This window comes from Lissotriton helveticus, chromosome 11 (assembly GCF_964261635.1).
Source record: "Lissotriton helveticus chromosome 11, aLisHel1.1, whole genome shotgun sequence".
Classification (NCBI taxonomy): Eukaryota; Metazoa; Chordata; class Amphibia; order Caudata; family Salamandridae; genus Lissotriton; species Lissotriton helveticus.
This window is the reverse complement of record NC_136072.1, coordinates 189,402,553-189,427,934: the sequence shown is the minus strand read 5'-3', so window position 1 is coordinate 189,427,934 and position 25,382 is coordinate 189,402,553. Positions and strand designations below refer to the sequence as shown.

At 53.7% G+C, this 25,382-nt stretch overlaps 1 protein-coding gene across 2 annotated transcripts in view; it reads left to right on the top strand.

The window, feature by feature from the left end:
* The window catches only part of SMC4 (structural maintenance of chromosomes 4), a 630,932-nt gene that overhangs the window by 448,123 nt on the left and 157,427 nt on the right, over positions 1-25,382 (top strand). For both annotated transcript variants that reach the window (XM_078666858.1, XM_078666857.1), the window contains one exon: positions 8,973-9,117. In XM_078666858.1, the coding sequence (XP_078522984.1) occupies positions 8,973-9,117 (145 nt within the window). The remainder of the gene's footprint in view (positions 1-8,972; positions 9,118-25,382) is intronic.

The window sequence follows — 25,382 nt, the reverse complement described above, 5'->3', positions numbered from 1 at the left end:
GCCTTGTGCCGACTGATGTCTGTTACCGACCCCCATTGCCGGTGTCTACATTGCCTGATGCCCGACTACGATGACAAGTCGTGCCCCGACTGCCGGGCCTTGACGTCGAAGGGTAGGCGGGAGCGGTCCCGCAAGCGCCTCGAGCTCCGGCAGTCTGCCCCGCGCTGGTCGAGGTCCCGGTCCGGAAGGAGGTCGAGGGACCGGTCGCGGGGCCGGAGTCATCATAGCTCGGCGAGTTGCCACCACTCGTCAGGCTCCAAGTCCTCAGGTAAGAGGCACAAGAAGTCGAAAAGACGACATCGCTCTTCTGACTCCCAACGCGGCCGGGGGTTTGGGTGAAACCTCTCACGCGGCTCCGCAGGCGTCGCGGCCTGCTTCGTACCCGCCGGTCCCTGGGCAGACGCGACGCCGGAGGAGATCGAAGCCTTCCTCGTGGCCATGAGGTCGCTCTCTCCTCCGTCGGGCTCCGCGGCACCTTCGGGCCCAGCGGACCCGACTGGAAGTCCAAGCGGGCCAGGTGCTTCAGCCCCGGTGCCGTCGGCGACTTCGGTCCCGACGCCGCAGGGTCCCACCGGATCCGGTTCCAGATCGCCGCTGGTCAACCTTAGGACCCCGCCGGCGTCGACCCCTAGGGTGTCACCCGGCGCCGTCCTCGGACGACACCGTCCTTGGTCCAACCCTCGGTACAGATCCGGCGTCGCTCGGCGCCGCATTCGGAGCCGACTGAAGAGCAATTCTTCGTGGATCTGGGTCCATTCTTTATCCCAGAGTTTCAGGACATGGACGACGAGGGTGACTGGGAGGGGTCTGAGGACCCCTAGGCACGTGAGTGCCAGTCATATGAGTACTGGACACAGGAACTAGGGGAAGCCAGTGGCCTGGATACCTCCCCAGACACTGATTTTGTCTCCTCTCCTACCGTGGCTACGGAGGATAGGGCAGCCTATAGTGTGGTGCTGACGAGGGCAGCCAAGGCCTTGGCTCTTGAACTCCCTGTCGCAACAGTGAGGCCCAACATCCTCACAGAGGTCCTTACACCGCAGGTAAGCTCCCCAGAGCCTCTACTGCCGTTTAATGAGGCTCTCACAGACGTCCTGTTGGGCACTTGGTCCAGGCCCGCTACAGGTCCGCCTGTAGATAGGAACGTCGCTAGGCGCCACCATCCAGCCCCGGGCGACCCTAGTTTCTTGTCCACCCACTCCCGAGAGCCTAGTTATCCAGGCCTCCACCTCCCAATCCGCATTCTCGACGGCACCACCTGATCGGGAATCCAAGGGGTATGAACAATTAGGAAAGAAGATGTTCTCCTCCCTTAGTTTGGGGTTGCGGTCAGTCAACATCGCCTGCCTCTTGGGCCGTTACACCCACTCTCTGTGGGATACGGTTGCTGCCCGAGTGCCTGGAGGGAGCCCGGGCGAAGCTCGCCCAATCCCTTGCGGAGGGAAGGGATGTTGCGCGGTATTCTATCAGATGTGGGCTGGATACCACGGACTCGCTAGGAAGAGCGATTTCCACATCTGTGGCGGTTCGCCGCTGTGCCTTGCTGAGGTCCGCCAACTTTTCGGCCGATGTCCAACACACCCTTATGGACATGCCGTTGGATGGCAGCCACCTCTTCGGTGGCAAGGCAGGTCATGCGCTGGAACACTTTAAGGACTCCAGGGCTACGGCCAAGTGCTTGGGCCTGTCGGCCCCGCGCCAGCAATCTTCTGCCCAGCACTCCTTTCGTGGCCATGGAAGGGATGCTCCCACACGTTCTGCCAGCCACGGGCCGCATACTAACATTCAGCGCGGTGGCAGACGTGGTTACCGTCGCGGCGGTAACAGGGGAGACGGCGCGGCCAGTCCACATCCACACCCCCCCCCCCCCCCCCCCCCCAGCATCCGCCTCAAAGCCTTCCTAGTCCGAGCTTTCAGGCCCATTTGACGCCAGTGGGGGGCAGGGTAGGCCATCACCTCCTCCACTGACGCTCCATCACATTGGACAGGTGGGTGCTGCAAATCGTCCGAAGGGGCTACTCCCTCCCCTTCGAGGTGACCCCTCCAGCCATGCCACCGAAGTACCACCGCGTGTCGGGGGATCTCTTGCAACTTCTGCAAGAGGAAGTTACGGCCCTGTTGGCCAGGGGAGCCATCGAGCGCGTTCCTGGGCCAGAAGTAGGGTGTGGTTGTTACTCTCACTACTTTCTGGTACCCAAGAAGGGCAAAGGGGGCCTACGCCCTATCTTGGACCTCCGGAACGTCAACGGCTTCCTCCGGAAGGAGAAGTTCAAGATGCTGACTTTGGCTCAAGTCTTAGCTGCCCTAGACCCAGGAGACTGGATGGTAGCGTTGGACTTGCAGGACGCCTATTTCCACATCCCCGTCCTGCCGGCACACCGGCGTTACCTGCGGTTCACGGTAGGCCACAAGCACTTTCAGTTTACCGTGCTCCCCTTCGGCCTTACCAGCTCCCCACGGGCATTCACGAAAGTGATGACGGTGGTCGCAGCTCATCTGCGCAGGTTAGGGGTTTCAGCCTTCCCCTACCTCGACGACTGGTCGTTGAAGGTGGGCTCGCCCCAGACAGTCGTCCGCTTCCTCCAGACTACGGCCGACCTCCTGCACCTGCTGGGGTTCTCCATCAATGTGCCGAAGTCAAACATGTGCCCCTCTCAGAAGCTCCCCTTCATCGGAGCGGTTCTCGACTTGGCGCAGTTTCGGGTTTATCCTCCCGAACAGCGGGTTCGGGATATTCAGGCTCTGATTCCGATCTTTCAGCCTTTATCCCGAGTCTCGGTCAGGTCGACGCTGAGGCTTCTGGGGCTGATGGCCTCCTGCATCCTTCTGGTGCATCATGCCAGGTGGCGGATGCGGGCTCTGCAGTGGGACCTGAAGTTTCAGTGGGCCCAGCATCAGGGCAACTTGTCCGACCATGTCTTGATCTCGGAGGGCACTGCAAGACCGTTGCAGTGGTGGCTCACGGACCCCGATTGGGTCAGCGGCAGATCCCTCTCCCTACCCCAACCGGAGCACGTAGTTGTGATGGATGGGTCCCTCCAGGGTTGGGGAGGCCACATGGGAGAGGTGGAGATCAGAAGCCTCTGGTCTCCGGCGGAGTCCCAGCTCCATATCAACCTTCTGGAGCTGCGGGCGATCCGACTTGCACTGAAGGCATTCCTCCCCTCTGTCCGGGGGAGTGTGGTGCAGGTGTTCACGGACAACACCACCGCCATGTGGTACTGCAACAAACAGGGCGGGGTGGGGTCGTGGACCCTATGCCAGGAGGCTCTGTGCCTCTGGCAGTGGCTAGAACATCCGGGCGTGACCCTGGTGGTTCAACATCTGGCAGGTTCCCTAAACACCAGGGCGGACAAACTCAGCCGTCGGTGCTGAAGAAGATCAGGCGCGACCGGGCCCAAGTCATCCTTGTGGCTCCGGACTGGGCACGGAGGTTCTGGTATCCCGAGCTACTCAGCCTGTCTATCGATCCCACGATTAGTCGGTCTCTTCAGGAGGACCTTCTGTCACAGTAGATGGGGACTGTCCTCCACCCGAACCTGTCCAGTCTCCACTTACATGCGTGGAGATTGAGCGGCGGCAGTTGAGGCCATTTGACTTGCCTCCTGAAGTCTGTAATGTCATTCTGGCAGCCAGGCGTCCCTCCACAAAATCGGTATACGCCTGCAGGTGGAATAAGTTTGTGGCATGGTGCACAGCAAAGGCTGTGGATCCCCTTTCCGCCCCGCTTTCTTCTCTCTTGCCCAGCAGGGCTCTGCTCTTGGCACTCTGAAGGGCTACCTCTCAGCCATTTCCGCCTTCTTAAGGCTACCTGATCAGCCCTCTTTTTTCAAGTCCCCCATTGTAAATAGGTTTTTGAAGGGCATCACCCATATGTTTCCTCCTCCTCTTCCTTTCGTGATGCCTCAGTGGGACTTGAACCTTGTTCTTACTTTTCTGATGTGCGCTCCCTTTGAGCCACTCCATAATTGCCCTCTTCGCCTTCTGACTCTGAAGACCGCTTTCCTGGTTGCCATCGCCCCTGCCAGGAGAGTGAGCTCCAGGCCCTTTACTCTAAGCCTCCTTTCCTTTCAGTCCATCCAGACAAAGTTGTGTTGCGGACGCGACCCTCTTTCCTGCCCAAGGTAGTCTCAGCCTTCCACATCGGGCAGTCCATCACTTTGCCCACCTTCTTTCCGCCTCCGCATCCCTCGAAAGAGGAAGAGAGGCTCCACCGTCTGGACCCAAAACGTGCGCTCTCATTCTATCTGGATCGCACACGTCAGTTCCGGGTGGATGACCAACTTTTCGTTGGTTACGTGGGCGCTAAGATGGGACAGGCGGTGCACAAGCAAACCATTTCTCGATGGGTCGTGTAGGAAGGTAGATCCCTGACTATGGTTGCCCCCAACTTTTTGCCTGGTGTTTTGCTGGTTTTCTGACCTAGTTGACCTGGGGCCCTGCTATTCAGGACCCCAGGCCTACTGCTCTCTCTGTAAAATGGATTCCATGTACCCTAGGTACATATCCAATTGGATACTGAGTCACCTTATCAGTCCCTGTACAGTGTACCTTAGGTACCCAGGGCATAGGTGTACCCAGGGCCTACCAGGGGCTGCAGCATGTATTATGCCACCCCTGGCTGACAATCCAAATCTGACACAACTGGCTGCACGACAGCTGGGGCAAGGTGGTGTACTCACCCTTTGCTTTAGATATAGTATACCTATATCTAACCCCAAAATGGACACACAGATCTCCGATCAGTCACTCCTATGGCAGGCCTTAACAATCCTGAAGGCAGAGTGCTTGGAATCGTGTGAGATGGTGCTCTGGCATGAGCTGAGCCTGTCTGCGGCTTTCGGGATCTATCCCTTAGCCGTTTCCATGATATCGCATACCATATACTCTTAAGTGCATTATAATCCTCGCGGTTATATGCCAACTCTGGTATCGCTTTATCAAAACATGTCGAGTAAGGTGTCATACGAATTGGAATACTAACCCCTCGCCAATTCTGGCGACGGGGTTAGCATTCCACCCTTCTAGAGGGACACGACATGTATGTAACCTGTAACCCCGGTTAAAGTCACAGAGCCTTAGCATCCACAAAATGGATGCTGCCACCGAGACACAAGTCTGCCCTCCTGCTGCTGGGAGTCCTCCCAGAGCAGGAGGCAAGGACAAAGGGTTTCCTGCCAGGGGCGGTGCCAGCACCGTCCCAGACAGGGTTTTGTGTATTCCAGGTAGGCAGGGCTACAGAGGAAGGTGACTGCAAGTGGCACCCCGGTGCTCACTATGCATAGGCCGGCTTGAACCAGTTCCAGGGACACTCCAGACCCTGAGCTGGGGAAAAGCCCGCCAAGGAAGTGGGTGTAACCACCCCCCTCCTGGTCCCACCCATAGGGCAGGACTAAGTCGCGTGCCAGCCCCCTTTTCTCAGATAAAGGTAGGAGCAGGCCCCCTTCCAAATTAGATCATCTTTGAATCCTGAAACTACTTTCCACGAAAGGAACTCAAGACTTCTTCCTAAGATTTCTCCCTTGTGACTAAGGAGTAGTCACCCTGCATCCGCAGGCACCACCTTAAGAACACTGTGGTCTGCTGCAAGTCCTTCCTCCGGAATCCGACTGCCCAGCTCGACGAGAACCGGCTTCCCTGGCACCTCTGACCTCTACCCACCTCTACAGCCCAGCTGAGAATCGTGGGTGCGACGAGACCTCGAGGGACCGGCCATCTGCAAGACTGCACGACTTCTGCACAGCAAGCCCGCCGAGTCATTTCCTGGTGAGTGCTTTGGGGTCCGAGAAGCCCCGACCCTGAGCAGCTCCAGCACCGAAGTGCAGCCCCCCAGCATCTCCACGATCTGCGTGAGGCCCTTCTGCTTTTTGCTACTCACCGCGTTGTTTGGCTACTAGCCCGCTGGCTTGTGGCCTTCTGAACGACGCCCGACGACATCACTGCTGCTGGTCTGGTTGCTCCAGACTGGCCCTTGCTCCCTTCCCGAAGAGGAGCACCCAGGACCCTCCTGGTCCACTCAAGACGCCATTTTGAGTCCACCGCGTGGGCTTGAATTAGCCAAGGCTTGTTGCCCAATCCTGGGTAACTTCGACGCCGACAGCTTCATCCATCGTGGGACAGCTCACCTCTCCATCCTGGTCGCCGACAACGCCTCCTGGTCCGTGAGATCTGCAGAGCCAGCGTCGCCCACTCACCTAGTCGAGGTGACTACCATCCGGTGCCCTCCTGGTGCCCACTGACTACTGGCTAGTAGTCACGAACTTGGTCCCCTCTGCTTTCAGGTGTCATCCATCTTCCAGATCCAGGCTTGGATCAACTCGAACTATCTTCACTGGTCGCCTGCCAGCATCTTTCTTCCAGGCTCCTGGTCCGGCAACGAGGATTCCCGACGTCTTTTGAGACCTATGCAGCTGCAGCCCCTGGGCTAGGTAACTTCGGCATTTCGGTGCCCCAGCATAGCCTCACTATCCAAGGGTCAGGATCCACTGTCGTTTTCTCCCTACCAGGTCGGGTTCGCCCGTGAACACTAACTTTAGCGTTACTAGCTTCCATAGACTTTGTCCCGCATCCCGCGTGAGAGTGCACACTCTGCACCCGAGTCCCCTAGGTCTCCTAGAAGTAATCTAACGATTCTATAGTCAAGTCCTAGCGATTCCAAAGCCTATTAGTACTGTACTTACCTGCTAGTAATTTCGCATTCCACTTTTAAAGTATATGGTTTTTCGTGCCCCTCGGGCATTTGTGTATACCGTGCTAACTTAAGTATTTTCGTAAGAGTTTTGTTGTGTGCCTAGCACCCTGTCCTCATAAAGAGTACAGGGTTGTTGTGATTCTAATAAATACACTGTTTATTTTCATAACACTTGTGTGGTGTCCTTTCACTGGGTGTTCAAGGGGTAATGTGATGGTAAAACAGCTGGCTTAACACGCCCTCTAGAGTCTTAGCCTTAGACTGCTCGTATCCATGCTACTAGGATAGCTGGTCTATAAGGTTGACTTACAACCAATCATCAATAAGGGTTGTTTGGACTGATATATAGTGATCACTAGAATAGTGAGCACTGCACATCAGGCCAACTTCTCACAGGTCGTCTTGTGCATCAAGGCTAGTTACTCTTTGGCTCGAAAGGAGCCTCCTGTGGGGCTTTGTGCCCATTCCACACGGGCCACGGCGGCTACTACTGCCCTGGGCCGGGGAGTCCCCTTGCAGGACATCGGTCAGGCAGCTACGTGGTCCTCGCTGCACACGTTCGCAAGACACTACTACCTGGACAGCCAAGTCCGGAGAGATGGCTTTTTCGTCCGTTCTCCAGGACTTTCTGGTGTGATCATTGGTTCACAGACCCACCACCGGGGTTGGTATTGCTGGGGTATCTATTCTAAGGTAAGGAATCTAATACTAACCTGTTTCTTTCAGATGCACAAGTTTCTTACCTTCGGTAACGATATATCTGTAAGAAACAGTAGTTAGTATTAGATTCCTCCCCGTTCTGCGAACCGATATCTAGGGTTAAGGTCATCCTCTTTCAGGGCCCTAGTTTTTATGGCACAAGTGTTGGTTTTTATCATGGCTCTGCGTTTTCTGGCGCGTAAAAGCTGTGTATAAGAACTGACTTCAGCGCGTGAGGGGGCGTCCAAGTACTCCGGCGACGACATCCCGGCGCCGCAGACGACGCCTGCCGACGTGCAAGTATACTGCTACGCAAAAGTTTCCGGATCCAGTCTGACGCCTGGGAGTATTCGAAGGTAAGAAATCTAATACTAACTACTGTTTCTTACAGATATATTGTTACCGAAGGTAAGTCACTTGTGCATTTGGAGCATAATGACCAACAACCTAGGGATCCACTCCTACGACTTCTACACCAAGAACAAGGCTGTCCCTTAGACTTCGACCGGTCTCAAAGTGAAATCTTACAATGCTTGGTGACGTATAGTTTTACCTGGTGATAATGTATGGCCTTTGAGGTTGATACCCAGTCACTGCCAGGCTTAGTCATGACTCGACTGCCGGCACCCCTGATGACTATCCGTCACATACATTTGTTTGTGACAATCCCTATCCGGTTTGAACCCTGTTTTGAGAGTTGATATCCACGTTGCACGCTGTGTAAATTTGAGGTTAGATGATTCTCGCCAGAGAAGAGGTAGCTGTTGAACAGTCTGGTGGCACGGAATGAAAGGAACTGATGTCCGCTTGGTGGAGTGGCTCTTATATTGGCTCCACCCGTCATTTTCAGAGCAGAAAGCTGTTGGTGTGAAGGGACACTGTGCCACCTACCGGAGTGCAGAGGTACTGCTAGAAAGTTTCCCGATCTAAGAATATTCAGAAGCTGAGGAATCGGTCGTTTGAAGTCCCAATCAGAATAATAGCATTTTGGAGTAAGTGAATGCCCTTTGTTGCCATAGTGACTGCCACTCTCTGTGGCAAATTTTACCTTTGTGCATAAGTTAAAGATGTTTTTCCTTTGTACCTCCACTGTTTGTAGATACAATACATTTGTCAGGCTCAATAATGGTGAAAATAGTACCTTCTTAAAAGCGATCATGATTGCTTTATTTGCTATATCACTTTCTTTAAACTGTCTCATAAGTAAGTAGTTAATGCATCATTCAGACAGAGAAAAAAGAGCCTTTTTGTCAGCCTGTTTAACAAGATCATAGATTACCCACTGTTTTCCCACTGGGCCACTTGGCGGCATCATGCGTAGCATTCATCGCCACAACGGTGTGATAAATTTGTGATTCAAGGCTATTGATGGGTCGTTTGAGGATGTTGACAGTTGACTTCCTCTGATGAACAGAACAGTTTGCTGATGGCGTTCCGAGGCCTCCTGGTTAACAACTTGGCAAAGCTGTACAATGTCCACTTGATGATGCAATACCAGTACTCAAATTATGAGGAAATTACTATCTGTTTTTCCCAGCTCCTTTTCAGCATTGTTTTATAAGCAACTGTATTTGTTTACCAGAAATCTTAAGAAAGCAGAAGAATCAGTTGTCCGCACAGAGAAAGAAATATCAGATAATGACCGAGATGTTACGGAGCTTACTGAAGAACTGAAAAACCTTGAGGAGAAAGCCACAGATGTCATGAAGGAGTGTAAAGAAGCAGAGGTATGTTTTACGAAAGCAAACGCCTGTGAAAATACTGTGCTGCTTTGCTTGAACTCCCAACTTACTATTTTCCTTTTGCTTGTACAAACTGCAGCTGCAAGATGGACTTAAATTTGTTGTGCACTTGAACTCTACTACACACCTGTTTCTACCTCAAAGCTTGATTAGCAAGCTGCTGGGCTGAGTCAACCATTCTGGTTTGGTTAGCAGTACAGCATCCAATAATGTCCTAAATTCAGAGACCAGCTTAAATTGGGTCAAGAAATCCGCAAATCAAAATGACCGACTGCATCCGAATTGCTCCGTTTTTAGATGGTTATGATCTGTTGGATAGCATGTCAAAGTGGTCTCTCAGCTCCTTTGGAGTCCAGGGAAATGTGGGGTTCCCTAAACCTGAGGAGCAAGGTGCCCTGCAATTTTCTGTGCTCTTAAGCAGGAAATGCCTGGTATTTCATTCACCTCTGAATGCAGATTTGTATCCTGAAATTGAAAGTCTCAATCTACATTAGCAATCCAGGCACAAGAAATTGGTGCCACCAGCTGCTACTTGGTATGGTAAAGTAATATTGTAATCTCCAGCATGACATTTTCAGAAGATTCATAAGCTGTTTGAATCTTTGGCCAGAGTTTGTGGGTGCACAAAACAATTTCTAACTTCTCAGTATCTGATTTATTAGCACCAACATAATTATTTAGCACGGTCTCCTAAGGGAATGCTTTCTGCTCTTTTGAGTGGGGGGAGGGGGGGGGTCAAATAATAGGACACAAAGTATGCATGTTGTGCTTGGAGCATCTTTGAACAGTTGAGCTATTGGCATGACTTTAGGGTTTAAAAAGGGTCAATAAAGTAGCTGAGAGCATGCTCTGGAAATGAGACTGTTAATCTTTTGCCCTCTGAAGAAAATGTCATTTTACCTGTCTGGAAGAAGTTTGAAGGAAACTTCCTGAGCACTCCTTTCCCTGCAGCCGAAGGAGATTCCTTCATGACACAACTAAAGAGTCTGAGACAGTGTCTTCAGTCTCAGGGGGTGCTGCACCAGGGCTGAGGCCCCTTGAATGAATGCCTGTAATGCCTCCTCAATACGTAGACATTCCTGATTGGCTCTATTCAATACGAAGGAAGAATTCCTCTGAAGATCTTTAGCATAGCTGTACTCTACTTGACCGTGTACGAAGCTGGCTCTATTTTTTTTTTTTTTCAGTTTTATATAGTGCTAACTAGACCCGAAGATATCGGGTTTCAGAGCGCTTTAGATAGGACGAGTTTAGTTACATGCGGACACGTTAATTTTTGTTAAGCATGGGGAGATTTAGCGATTTGCCCAGAACTACAGAATGTTGAGCATCGTTGTTGAGACTCAAACCCGGTTCCCCAGCTTCGACGTAGACCGCTCTATCCCCAAGGCTACATCCTATATATACTATACCAAAGGAAGATAGTGTGTCCAGTGGATTCCCCAAAGGTATAGCATAGGTTAAATATGATAATACCTTATGTGAGAAGTTGGCCTGATATATAATGTTCACTATTCTAGTGAGCACTTTGTATCAGCCCAAACAACCCTTATTGATGATTGGTTGTAAGTCAACCTTATAGACCAGCTATCCTAGTAGCATGGATACGAGCAGTCTAAGGCTAAGACTCTAGAGGGCGTGTTAAGCCAGCTGTTTTACCATCACATTACCCCTTGAACACCAAGTGAAAGGACATCACACAAGTTGTTATGAAAATAAACAGATATTTATTTATACCAAGACTACCCTGAACTCTTTATGAGTCAGGGAGCTAAGCACATAACAAAACTCTTACGAAAATACTTTAAGTCGCACAATTTACACAAATGCCTGAGGGGCACGAAAAACCATATACTATACAAGTGGAATGCGAACTACTAGCAGGTAAGTAGCTATTCTCATAGACTTTAGAAACGCTAGTCCTACAATGCTAAACACTTAGATTAGTTGCAGGAGGCCTGTGGACGTCGTGTGCAGAGTGGGAACTCTCACGCGTAAGGCGGGAAAAAGTCTATGGAGGCTAGTAGTCACAAAGTTACTGTTCTCGGGCGAACCCGACTAGGTGGGTCGAAAACAAGGGTGGATCCGAACACTTAGGGTGTTGGACTATGCTGAAGCACCGGAGTACTTGGTTTACCTAGCCCAGGGGCTGCGGCTGCATAGGGTTGAAGTTACGTCGGAAACCCTCGTTGAAGAACCAGGAGCCTGAAGAAAGAAGTTGCTGGCAGGCGGCCAGTGAAGAGAGTTCGTGGTGATCCAAGCCTGGATCAGGGAAAAAGAAGACCTGAAAGCAGAGGGGACCAAGTTCTGAATCACTAGCCAGTGATTTAGGTGGGCACCAGAGTGGCACCGGACGAAGTCACCTCGACCAGGTGAGTGGGCGCTGCTGGGCTCTGCAGTCTCTCGGACCAGGAGGCGTTGTCGGCGACCAGGACGGAGGTGCGAGCTGTCCCACGAAGGTATCTGCTGCTGACGTCGCTAGACCCAGGATTGGGCAACAAGTCTTGGCAAATGCAAGGCCCACGCGATGGACCTAAAATGGCGTCTTGAGTGGACCAGGAGGGTCCAGGGTGCTCCTCTGTTGGAGGAGAGCAAGGGCTAGTCTGGAGCAACCAGACCAGCAGTGTTTGTCGTCGTGGAGCGTCGTGAGAGGGCCACTAGCCAACGGGCAAGCGACCTGGACAACGCGGTGAGCAGCAAAGAGCAGAAGGGCCCCACGCAGATCTCGTGGATGCAGGGGGGCTGAACTTCGGTGCTGGAGCTGCTCAGGGTCGGGGCTTCTCTTACCCCAAAGCACTCAGTCGAGGGTCACTCGGGAGTCGTGCTGGACAAGCGTCGTGCAGTTCTGAAGATGGCCGGTTCCTCGAGGTCCCGTTGCACCAACGGATCACAGCTGGGCTGATGTAGGTTGAGGTCAGAGGTGCCAGGGAAGCCGGTTCTCGTCGTGCTGGAGCAGTCTTGATCCGAAGTTGAGACTGGCAACAAACCGCGATACTTGGTTGGTGCCTGCTGCTGCAGGGTGACTACTCCTTAGTCACAAGGGAGAAATCTTGAGAAGAGTCTTGAGTTCCTTCTTGTAGAAAGTAGTTTCAGGATTCAAAGATGATCTGATTTGGAAGGGGGCCAGTTCCTACCTTTATCCTGCAAAAAGGGGCTGGCACGCGACTAAGTCCTGCCCTATGGGTGGGACTAGGAGGGGGGTGGTTACACCCCTCTCCTTTGGCGGGCTTTCCCCAGGCCAGGGGCTGGAGTGCCCCTGGAACTGGTTTCAGCCGGCCTATGCACAGTGAGCACCGGGGTGCCACTTGCGGTCACCTTCCTCTAAAGCCCTGCCTACCTAGAATACACAAAATCCTGTCTGGGACGGTGCTGGCACCGCCCCTGACAGGAAACCCTTTGTCCTTGCCTCCTGCTCTGGGAGGACTCCCAGCAGCAGGAGGGCAGACTTGTGTCTCGGTGGCAGCATCCATTTTGTGGAGCTAAGGCTATGTCTGACTTTAACCGGGGTTACAGGTTACATACATGTCGTGTCCCTCTAGAAGGGTGGAATGCTAACCCCGTCGCCAGAATTGGCGAGGGGTTAGTATTCCAATTCGTATGAGACCTTACTCAACATGTTTTGATAAAGCGATACCAGGGTTGGCATATAACCGCGAGGATTATAATGCACTTAAGAGTATATGGTATGCGTTATCATGGAACAGCTATTAGGACTTGGTTCCGCAAGCTGCAAAAGGGCTCAGCTCATGCCAGAGCACCATTTCACATTATTCCAAGCACTCTGCCTTCAGGATTGATAAGGCCTGCCATAGGAGTAACTGATAGGAATATATGTGTCCATTTTTAGGGTTAGATATAGGAATACTATATCTAAAGCAAAGGGTGTTTACACGACTTTGCCCCAGCTGTCGTGCAGCCAGTTGTGTCAGATTTGGATGGCCAGCCAGGGGTGGCATAATACATGCTGCAGCCCCTGGTAGGCCCTGGGTACACCTATGCCCTGGGTACCTAAGGTACACTGTACAGGGACTGATAAGGTGACTCAGTATCCAATTAGATATGTACCTAAGGTACATGGAATCCATTTTACAGAGAGAGCAGTGGGCCTGGGGTCCTGAATAGCAGGGCCCCAGGTCAACTAAGTCAGAAAACCAGCAAAACACCAGGCAAAAAGTTGGGGGCAACCATAGTCAGGGATCTACCTTCCTACATAACCCCCCCCCCCCCAAACGAAAGGAGATAAGGCTATCCTTGACAGGTAAGCCTATATTGCCTAAGTGGCCATATAAGGAAGTACCAGCACTGGCATGGTTACCCCCTATCTCATGGTCCACTAAGCAATCCCTCACCCTAAGGGTGTCTGAGGGTCTCCACCATAGGGAATCTCTACCTGTGGTGTGTTTTGGCAAAGTAAAAGTCTGGTGCTGAGATGGAGTACTGAAGTGAGGCTCCACTAATTTTGGGCTCAGCTTCCTCCAATCATTATCCACCATAGAGGCCTTTCTTTCCAAGACTGAGTTGTGTTGAGCTCTCAGGGTCAACCTCTGGCTACCTACAGCTGGAGGTTGGGTCCCTCTGTTTGGCTTACTGGAGGGACAGGTCAGGTTTGGGGCCCTTAGGTCCCAGGTCTGGCTGTGCCCAACAGTGTCCATCTGTGGGAGGTCCCTAACTAAATTTAAGGGGGATCCCTCAGGAGTTTGTTTTATTTTCACTTGGCTAGGACTGCTAGCTCCAGTGCCCTTAATCTGCTGATTGGGGGATTCTTTTGGACAGGGGGCCCTTTGGGGTCCAACACTGGCCTCCCTGACCTCTACAGCCCTGGGCTGACTGAGGCAGGGTAGAGTGGGGCAGGTTACCTGCTCCAGACTGGGTCCCACCTTGGAAGGGTCCACTGACATCAGGGGTTCTGCCAGGCTAGGCCTGACTACCTCTGTGGCAGTTTCTTCACAAGGGGTCAGATCAGTTCCCTGAGGAGGCTGACCCTTTCCTAAAGTCTGGTGGGAGGGAGATTTCTCTTCCTCCTCAATGCTCTCTGTCTGAGTGGAGTGATCCATAGTTTCAGGCTTCACAACACTATCATCTGTCTGAGTTTGAGCTGTGGCCATCACAACTCTCCCAACCTTTTCAGGAGGGGGCTCAGTTTGGGTGTGGGCTGTGACCATCACAGCCTTGACAACCTGTTCTGGGAAGGAAGTTGTCTGAGATTGGGTTATGACTGGCACAGCCCTCCTGACCTGTTCAGGGAGGACATCTTGGACTGGGGCTGTGGCTATCACTGCCCCACTAACCTTACCATGGATGTTTACCATTTTAGAATGGGTTTCTTGCTCTACTTCAGCCCAGGCTGAGAGCTCTAAATCATTCCCCAGTAGGCAATCTACAGGCAAGTTTGGTGACACTGCCACTCTCTTGTGGCCAGTGACACCTCCCCAGCTGAGATTGACCACTGCCATGGGATGATCTCTCTGTACTCCATCAATATTGGTCACCTGGTATGTGGCACCAGGTAAAAGTTGCCATGAGGGGACTAGACTCTCAGTCACCATAGTGATGCTAGCCCCTGTATCTCTATAGGCCTCAACTTTTATACCATTGATGAGGGGCTCCTGTCTGTACTTGCCCAAAGTGTTGGGACAAGTTGTGAAGTTGGCAAACCCCATGCCAGTCTCACAGACAAGAGTATCTAAGTTTGGGGACCCGGTTAGGCCAGAGTCCCCAGGAACTCCCAAAGTAAATGCACCCAAATTCTTGGGGGCACTCCCACCACCTGGGGGATTACTACTAGTAGTAACAGGAGATCTGAAAGAAACAGGTTAGTATTAGATTCCTTACCTTAGAATATCCCCAGGCGTCAGTCTGGATCCGGAAACTTTTGCGTAGCAGTACCCCTGCGCGTCGGTAGGCGTCGTCTGCAGGCGTCCCCTGCGAATCCGCGGCGTCGTGCGCCGTGATGACGTCGCTGGAGTATATAGACGCCGCCTCCGCGCGCTGACGTCAGTTCTTCTTTTTTCCGCGCCAGTTAGCGCAGATCCGAAGAGCAGTACTCCGGTCTTTTGACCAAGTTTCTTGTTAACTACTTAATCTTCTACGGTGCCGGTAGGATGCCCGGTTTCAAGGGTTGCGACGAGTGCGACCGCCTGATGTCGGTCACCGACCACCATCGACTCTGCCTCCGGTGTCTGGGCGCGGACCACGACGTGGAGTCCTGCGTCGACTGTCGGGCCTTGACTGGTAAAGCTAGGCGGGAGCGGTCCCGCAAGCTTCTCGAGCTCCGTGTGTCGGCCCCGCGTCGAGAGCGGGTCCGGTCGGAGGTCGAGGGAGCGGTCGAAGGAACGATCGCGGAGCCGCCATGAGCGCTCCGGGAGTCGACACCATTCCTCCGGTTCGTCAGGTAAGCGTAAGAAGTCGGGGCGTCGTCATCGTACCCCCGACTCCCCCCGACGCCCGCGTGATGCGGCCGGGGGCTCGGGTGGCCCCACCCACGCGGGCCCGCGTGGGTCGCCGACGCCGTCTGCCCCATACCCGTCGGTCCCTGGGGAAGGCGCGGCGCGTGAGGAGATAGAGGCCTTCCTCATAGCTATGAGGGCGAGGTCTCCTCCGGCGGGGCCTATGGCGCCTGCGGGCCCGTCGGTCCCGTCTGGGGGCCCGAGCGGTTCGGGTGCTCCTGCCTCGACGCCGCCGGTGGCCCCGGCGCCGCTGGGCCCCTCAGGTTCGTCGCCGGCTGGTCTACCGGCCTCTCCGGCGTCGGTTCTTTTGGGCCAACCCGTGGTACCGCCTCCGCGCGGTGCAGCGACTCCGCCGTCGGTTCCGGCCGGCGTCGGGTCCCCGACGCCACGCGGCGCCACCCCCATTCCCCCTCTGACTCCTGACGCAGAGTCGGACCGGTGTCGTCCGACGCCGGATCCGGCGCCGATGGGGCCCATTGACCCCGAGGTCTATATCGTCGATCCAGAATACGGCGATGAGGACGAGTATGGAGAGGGTTGGGAGGGGTCTGAGGACCCTTTATCCCGTGCCTGCCAGTATGATGTGGACTGGGTAGGTGATCTGGGTGATGCCAGTGGCCTGGACGAGTCGCCCAACCCTGGGTTTGTCTCCCCGACCCCTGTGGCGTCTGAGGCAGGTGCTGCCTATTCGGTGGTCCTGATGAGGGCTGCCAAGGCCTTGAGCCTTGAGCTCCCTGTCGCGAAGGTCAAGCCGAACATTCTGACCGAAGTGTTTAAACCGCAGTCATGCCCCCAGGAGCCTCTGCTGCCGTTTAATGAGGCCCTGACGGATGTCCTTTTGGGCACCTGGTCCAGGCCCGCTTCCGGTGCACCGGTTGACCGGAACGTTGCCAGGCGTCACCGTCCGTGCTCGGACGACCCTGCCTTCCTATCCACCCATCCCTCCCCGGAGAGTCTGGTGATCCAGGCCTCCACTTCACAGTCCGCGTTCCCGTCGGCTCCGCCCGATCGGGAATCAAAGCGGTATGACCAATTTGGTAAAAAGGTCTTTTCCTCTTTGAGCGCTGGTCTGCGGTCTTGTAATACCGCGTGCCTCTTGGGCCGCTACACCCACTCCCTGTGGGATACGGTCGAGGAGTGTTTGCCGCAATGCCCCCAGGAAGTGCGGGACAAGCTCACCCGGGCCTTGGTTGAAGGCCGGGATGCGGCGCGATACTCAATCCGTTGTGGTCTGGACACGACCGACTCGCTGGGACGGGCTATGTCCACGACGGTGGCGATTCGTCGCCATGCTTGGCTGAGATCTGCCAACTTCTCGCCAGACGTCCAAAATACACTCATGGACATGCCATTTGATGGCAGTCGCCTGTTTGGTGACAAAGCGGACCACGCGCTGGAGCGCTTCAAGGACTCCAGGGTCACGGCCAAGTCCTTGGGTCTTTCGACCCAGCGCCAGCAGACGGGTTCGTTTCGCCCCTTTCGTGGCCAAGGGAGGGGCGGTCCCACACGTGCTGCCAGCCACGCGCCGCAGAACGCTCCCCAGCGCGGTGGCGGCCGTGGTTTCCGCCGTGGTGGCGGTAGAGGCCAGCGGCGAGGTCAGTCCACGCCTCCGTCCGCTGCTGCATCCAAGCCTTCCTAGTCCGAGCTTTCGGGCTCACGTGACGCCAGTGGGTGGCAGGGTTCGCCATCACCACTCCCGCTGGCGCGCGATAACATCGGACAGGTGGGTGCTGCAGCTCGTTCGAAGGGGCTACGCCCTCCCCTTCGAGTCCACTCCTCCAGCCATGCCACCGCAGAACCACCGTGTGTCGGGGGACCACTTGACACTTCTGCAGGAGGAAGTTACGGCCCTCTTGGCCAAGGGGACCATCGAGCGCGTTCCTGGGCCAGAAGTAGGGTGTGGTTGCTACTCCCACTACTTTCTGGTGCCCAAGAAGGACAAAGGAGGCCTCCGTCCTATCTTGGACCTACGGAACGTCAACGGCTTCCTCCGGAAGGAGAAGTTCAAGATGTTGACTTTGGCTCAGGTCTTGGCTGCTCTAGACCCTCAAGACTGGATGGTAGCGTTGGACTTGCAGGATGCGTATTTTCACATCCCCGTCCTGCCGGCCCACCGGCGTTACCTGCGGTTCACGGTAGGCCAGGAGCACTTTCAGTTTATCGTGCTCCCATTCGGCCTTACCAGCGCCCCACGGGTGTTCACGAAAGTGATGGCGGTGGTCGCAGCTCATCTGCGCCGGTTAGGGGTTTCAGTCTTCCCCTACCTCGACGACTGGTTGTTGAAGGCGAGCTCGCCCCAGACAGTCGTCCACCACCTTCAGATGACGGCAGACCTCCTGCACGAGCTGGGGTTTTCCATCAATGTGCCGAAATCACACCTGTGTCCCTCTCAAAAGCTCCTTTTCATCGGAGCGGTTCTCGACTCGGCGCAGTTTCGGGTTTATCCCCCGGAACGGCGGGTCCGGGATATTCAGGCTCTGATTCCCATCTTTCAGCCGTTATTCCGGGTTTCGGTCAGGTTGACGCTGCGGCTTCTGGGGCTGATGGCCTCCTGCATCCTACTGGTGCATCACGCCAGGTGGCGGATGCGGGCTCTGCAGTGGAACCTGAAGTTTCAGTGGGCCCAGCATCAGGGCAACCTATCCGACCATGTCCTGATCTCGGAGGGCACTGCGAGACAGTTGCAGTGGTGGCTTACGGACCGCGATTGGGTCAGAGGCAGATCCCTCTCCCTTCCCCAACCGGAGCACATGGTTGTGACGGACGCGTCCCTCCTGGGCTGGGGTGGCCACTTGGGAGAGGCGGAGATCAGAGGCATCTGGTCTCCGGCGGAGTCCCGGCTCCATATCAACCTGTTGGAGCTGCGGGCGATTCGCCTAGCACTGAAGGCATTCCTCCCCTTTGTCAACGGGAGTGTAGTGCAGGTGTTCACGGACAACACCACCGCCATGTGGTACTGCAACAAACAGGGCGGTGTGGGGTCGTGGACCCTTTGCCAGGAGGCTCTGCGTCTCTGGCAATGGCTGGAACGTCAGGGCGTGACTCTGACGGTTCAACACCTGGCAGGTTCTCTGAACGCCAGGGCGGACGAACTCAGCCGTCGGTGCTCGGTGGATCACGAATGGCGTCTGAACTCGGACGTGGCGAGAGGCCTCTTTCAGCAATGGGGAGAGCCTTGGTTAGATCTATTCGCCACAGAAGAGAACGCGCAATGTCATCAGTTCTGCGCGTTGGAGTTTCCAAGACGGCACTCGCTCGGCGACGCCTTTCGGCGCGAGTGGAGTTGCCGTCTGTTGTACGCCTTTCCGCCTATACCACTTCTGCCCAGAGTGCTGAAGAAGATCAGGCGCGACCGGGCCCAAGTTATCCTTGTGGCCCCGGACTGGGCTCGAAGATACTGGTATCCCGAGCTACTCAGCATGACAGTCGGTCCCTCGATCCGCCTGCCCCTTCAGGAGGACCTTCTGTCGCAGCAGCAGGGGACGGTCCTCCACCCGAACCTGTCCAGTCTCCACCTCCATGCTTGGAGATTGAGCGGCGGCAGTTGAGGCCATTTGACTTGCCTCCTGAAGTCTGTGATGTAATTCTGTTAGCCAGGCGTCCCTCCACAAAGTCGGTATACGCCTGCCGGTGGAACAGATTTGTGGCATGGTGCACAGCAAAGGCTGTGGATCCCCTTTCTGCCCCTCTGTCTGAGGTTCTCCTCTTCCTCCTTTCCCTTGCCCAGCAGGGCTCTGCTCTGGGCACTATCAAGGGCTATCTTTCTGCCCTTTCCGCCTTCTTGAGGCTACCTGATCAGCCATCTTTATTCAAGTCCCCTATTGTGTTACGATTCTTGAAGGGCATCACGCACATGTATCCCCCAACTCCGTTCGTGATGCCTCAGTGGGACTTGAACCTGGTTCTGACTTTCCTGATGTGCGCTCCCTTTGAGCCTCTTCATTCCTGTCCTCTCCGTCTTCTCACTTTAAAGACGGCCTTCCTGGTGGCTATCACCTCTGCCAGGAGAGTGAGTGAGCTCCAGGCTCTTTCTGTTAAACCTCCTTTCTTGTCTGTTCATCCTGATAAGGTGGTTCTTCGGACTAGACCTTCTTTCCTGCCCAAGGTAGTCTCTGCTTTTCACATTGGGCAGTCCATCACCTTGCCCTCCTTCTTCCCGCCTCCGCATCCTTCGAAGGATGAAGAGCGGCTCCATCGTCTGGACCCAAAACGTGCGCTTTCATTTTACATGGATCGCACACGCCAGTTCCGGGTGGATGACCAACTGTTTGTTGGCTACGTGGGTGAGAAGAAGGGAAGGGCGGTACAGAAGCGGACCATCTCTCGGTGGGTCATCCTGTGCATCAAAGCATGCTACTCTTTGGCTCGGAAGGAGCCTCCTGTTGGGCTGAGGGCCCATTCCACTCGGGCCACGGCGGCTACTACTGCCCTGGGCCGGGGAGTCCCTTTGCAGGACATTTGCCAGGCGGCCACGTGGGCCTCGCTGCACACCTTTGCGAGGCACTACTGCCTGGACAGTCAAGTCCGGAGGGATGGCTTCTTTGGCCGTTCGGTCCTCCAGGACTTTCTGGTGTAGGTTGTATTGGTTCGCAGACCCACCGCCGGGGTTGGTATTGCTGGGGTATCTATTCTAAGGTAAGGAATCTAATACTAACCTGTTTCTTTCAGATGAACAAGTTACTTACCTTCGGTAACGATATATCTGTAAGAAACAGTAGTTAGTATTAGATTCCTTACCGCCCCACCCATCCTCCCCGTTCTGCGAACTGATACCTAGGGTTAAGGACATCCCTTTCAGGGCCCTAGTTTCAAATGGCACCAGTGTTAGTTCTCACATGGCTCTGCGTGTTCTGGCGCGGAAAAGCTGTGTGCAAAGAACTGACGTCAGCGCGCGGAGGCGGCGTCTATATACTCCAGCGACGTCATCACGGCGCACGACGCCGACGACGCGGAGCCGCAGGGGACGCCTGCAGACGACGCCTACCGACGCGCAGGGGTACTGCTACGCAAAAGTTTCCGGATCCAGACTGACGCCTGGGGATATTCTAAGGTAAGGAATCTAATACTAACTACTGTTTCTTACAGATATATCGTTACCGAAGGTAAGTAACTTGTTCGTTTGGGAATGTTACTTGGGGGTATGTTCTCCTTATTGTTGTTCTTTGGGCAACTGCTGTCAGTTTTCAAATGACCCACCTGTTTACAGGGATAACAATAAGGTTTCTTCTGGGCATTGGAAGGATTCTGGGACCCACCCCCCTCAGAGGATTTTTGGGGCCCTGATGTGATTTGATCTGCAGATTTATTCCCACCCTTCTCTTGAGGCTTGGTTGATTCCTTTTTCTGGTCACCACCTTGGTTCTTAGGCCTAATCCTGGTTCTGACCCATTTGTCTGCCCTCTTACCCAATTCTTGTGGAGAGGTCAGATCAGAGTCTACCAGGTGCTGGTGTAATAACTGGTTCTGACAATTATTTAAGACTTGCTCTCTCATAATAAGATTATACAATCCTGTGAAGTCAGTAACCTTGCTACCCAGTAGCCAGCCTTCCAAAGCCTTAGTGGCACAATCAACGAAGTCAACCCAATCTTGAGACTGAGTTTTCTGGGTATCCCTGAACAGCAACCTGTACTGCTCAGTGGTTAAGCCAAACCCATCAACCAGTGTATTTTTCAGGACTTGGTAATTGTTAGCATCCTCAACTCTTGTAGTGAGGAGCTTATCTCTACCTTTGCCATCAAAGGAGAGCCACAGTATAGCTGCCCACTGACTTTGGGGGATGCACTGTACAGTGCAGGCCCTCTCCAAAGCAGCCATCCATTTCTGGATGTCATCCCCTTGTTTAAAGGGGGGCACTATCTTTGTCAGGTGTTTAGTATCTAAACCCTTCTCTTTTTCTCTTGGGAGATTGCTGCCACCAGTGGGAACTGTCCCACTCATCTGCTGCTCTCTAGCAAAGGCAAGCTTTTCTTTGGCCAGGGCAAGTTCTTCCCTTTCAATCCTCAGATTAGCCTGCTTCATCCTTGCTTCATGCTCTCTTCTCTGAGGGGAAGTCAATCTCCTCTGGGGAGAAATCCTTCTCCTCTGAGAAGAGGCATTAGAGTGCAGAGATATACTGGAGTCCCTAGAAGGAGATCTACCTCTTCGAACTCCAGGGTTAGGCCTCATTAGGGTCAGGACTGGGGGTCCCCCAGATCCTTGCCCAAGTAGGTCTAAGTTGGCCCTAGTGAGTCTGCTGACTAACTCAGGACCCTTGTTTGCCTCACCCTCAGAGTTCCTCTAGATCCTCATCCCCAACTGCATTCTCAGTGTCAAGGAGGTCTGGATCTCCAATGGTACCCTCTAAGGCTGGCATATTCCCATCTAACTGAGAAGCTTTTCTAGCATCATATGTCTCTAAGAGACCTATCAGAAAGGGAATGGTGGGGTTAGACCCCTGTTTCAGTTTCCTGGAGGTACACACTTGTCTCATCTCCTGGAAACTGAGAGCTGCATATCTTGATTTGACCTGTGGAGGGTCAATAACCACTAGGGGAGTCTCTGAAGACTCTCCATGGGTAGACATGCTTTTCTAGTGAGGTGTAAGTGGTGCACTTACCTACACTATATGTTTGCCTACTGATCCCTTGCTAGAGTTGTAGTTTAGGGTGTGCTAGGCCCTAGGAGCTACAACAGCTGGTTCAGTAGAACTCAGAGTATTCTAAGCTAAGTTATATGTACCTTTAGTACTTATGTGATCTTTCAAATGATATTCTTAGGATATGTGTGGTAAAACAACAGCAAGCTCAAATCCCAACCGCTGCTCACCAATGTGAGAAGTTGGCCTGATATATAATGTTCACTATTCTAGTGAGCACTTTGTATCAGTACAAACAACCCTTATTGATGATTGGTTGTAAGTCAACCTTATAGACCAGCTATCCTAGTAGCATGGATACGAGCAGTCTAAGGCTAAGACTCTAGAGGGCGTGTTAAGCCAGCTGTTTTACCATCACATTACCCCTTGAACACCAAGTGAAAGGACATCACACAAGTTGTTATGAAAATAAACAGATATTTATTTATACCAAGACTACCCTGAACTCTTTATGAGTCAGGGAGCTAAGCACATAACAAAACTCTTACGAAAATACTTTAAGTCGCACAATTTACACAAATGCCTGAGGGGCACGAAAAACCATATACTATACAAGTGGAATGCGAACTACTAGCAGGTAAGTAGCTATTCTCATAGACTTTAGAAACGCTAGTCCTACAATGCTAAACACTTAGATTAGTTGCAGGAGGCCTGTGGACGTCGTGTGCAGAGTGGGAACTCTCACGCGTAAGGCGGGAAAAAGTCTATGGAGGCTAGTAGTCACAAAGTTACTGTTCTCGGGCGAACCCGACTAGGTGGGTCGAAAACAAGGGTGGATCCGAACACTTAGGGTGTTGGACTATGCTGAAGCACCGGAGTACTTGGTTTACCTAGCCCAGGGGCTGCGGCTGCATAGGGTTGAAGTTACGTCGGAAACCCTCGTTGAAGAACCAGGAGCCTGAAGAAAGAAGTTGCTGGCAGGCGGCCAGTGAAGAGAGTTCGTGGTGATCCAAGCCTGGATCAGGGAAAAAGAAGACCTGAAAGCAGAGGGGACCAAGTTCTGAATCACTAGCCAGTGATTTAGGTGGGCACCAGAGTGGCACCGGACGAAGTCACCTCGACCAGGTGAGTGGGCGCTGCTGGGCTCTGCAGTCTCTCGGACCAGGAGGCGTTGTCGGCGACCAGGATGGAGGTGCGAGCTGTCCCACGAAGGTATCTGCTGCTGACGTCGCTGGACCCAGGATTGGGCAACAAGTCTTGGCAAATGCAAGGCCCACGCGATGGACCTAAAATGGCGTCTTGAGTGGACCAGGAGGGTCCAGGGTGCTCCTCTGTTGGAGGGGAGCAAGGGCTAGTCTGGAGCAACCAGACCAGCAGTGTTTGTCGTCGTGGAGCGTCGTGAGAGGGCCACTAGCCAACGGGCAAGCGACCTGGACAACACGGTGAGCAGCAAAGAGCAGAAGGGCCCCACGCAGATCTCGTGGATGCAGGGGGGCTGAACTTCGGTGCTGGAGCTGCTCAGGGTCGGGGCTTCTCTTACCCCAAAGCACTCAGTCGAGGGTCACTCGGGAGTCGTGCTGGACAAGCGTCATGCAGTTCTGAAGATGGCCGGTTCCTCGAGGTCCCGTTGCACCAACGGATCACAGCTGGGCTGATGTAGGTTGAGGTCAGAGGTGCCAGGGAAGCCGGTTCTCGTCGTGCTGGAGCAGTCTTGATCCGAAGTTGAGACTGGCAACAAACCGCGATACTTGGTTGGTGCCTGCTGCTGCAGGGTGACTACTCCTTAGTCACAAGGGAGAAATCTTGAGAAGAGTCTTGAGTTCCTTCTTGTAGAAAGTAGTTTCAGGATTCAAAGATGATCTGATTTGGAAGGGGGCCAGTTCCTACCTTTATCCTGCAAAAAGGGGCTGGCACGCGACTAAGTCCTGCCCTATGGGTGGGACTAGGAGGGGGGTGGTTACACCCCTCTCCTTTGGCGGGCTTTCCCCAGGCCAGGGGCTGGAGTGCCCCTGGAACTGGTTTCAGCCGGCCTATGCACAGTGAGCACCGGGGTGCCACTTGCAGTCACCTTCCTCTAAAGCCCTGCCTACCTAGAATACACAAAATCCTGTCTGGGACGGTGCTGGCACCGCCCCTGACAGGAAACCCTTTGTCCTTGCCTCCTGCTCTGGGAGGACTCCCAGCAGCAGGAGGGCAGACTTGTGTCTCGGTGGCAGCATCCATTTTGTGGAGCTAAGGCTATGTCTGACTTTAACCGGGGTTACAGGTTACATACATGTCGTGTCCCTCTAGAAGGGTGGAATGCTAACCCCGTCGCCAGAATTGGCGAGGGGTTAGTATTCCAATTCGTATGAGACCTTACTCGACATGTTTTGATAAAGCGATACCAGGGTTGGCATATAACCGCGAGGATTATAATGCACTTAAGAGTATATGGTATGCGTTATCATGGAACAGCTATTAGGACTTGGTTCCGCAAGCTGCAAACGGGCTCAGCTCATGCCAGAGCACCATTTCACATTATTCCAAGCACTCTGCCTTCAGGATTGATAAGGTCTGCCATAGGAGTGACTGATAGGAATATATGTATCCATTTTTAGGGTTAGATATAGGAATACTATATCTAAAGCAAAGGGTGTTTACACCACCTTGCCCCAGCTGTCGTGCAGCCAGTTGTGTCAGATTTGGATGGCCAGCCAGGGGTGGCATAATACATGCTGCAGCCCCTGGTAGGCCCTAGGTACACCTATGCCCTGGGTACCTAAGGTACACTGTACAGGGACTGATAAGGTGACTCAGTATCCAATTAGATATGTACCTAAGGTACATGGAATCCATTTTACAGAGAGAGCAGTGGGCCTGGGGTCCTGAATAGCAGGGCCCCAGGTCAACTAAGTCAGAAAACCAGCAAAACACCAGGCAAAAAGTTGGGGGCAACCATAGTCGGGGATCTACCTTCCTACACCTTACTCTCTTTTTTGTGATCTGGTTGATCTGAAAGAAACAGGTTAGTGTTAGGTTCCTTACCTTAGAATATCCCCAGGCGTCAGACTGGATCTGGAAAGTTTTGCGTAGCAGTACCCCTGCGTGTCGTCTGCGGCTCGGCGTCCGTAGTCTGCGTCGTGATGGTCGGGATGACGTCATCGGAGTACTTAGACGCTGCCCTCTCTCGCTGACGTCAGTTCTTCTTTTTTCCGCGCCAGTAAGCGCAGATCTGAGAAGAGCAG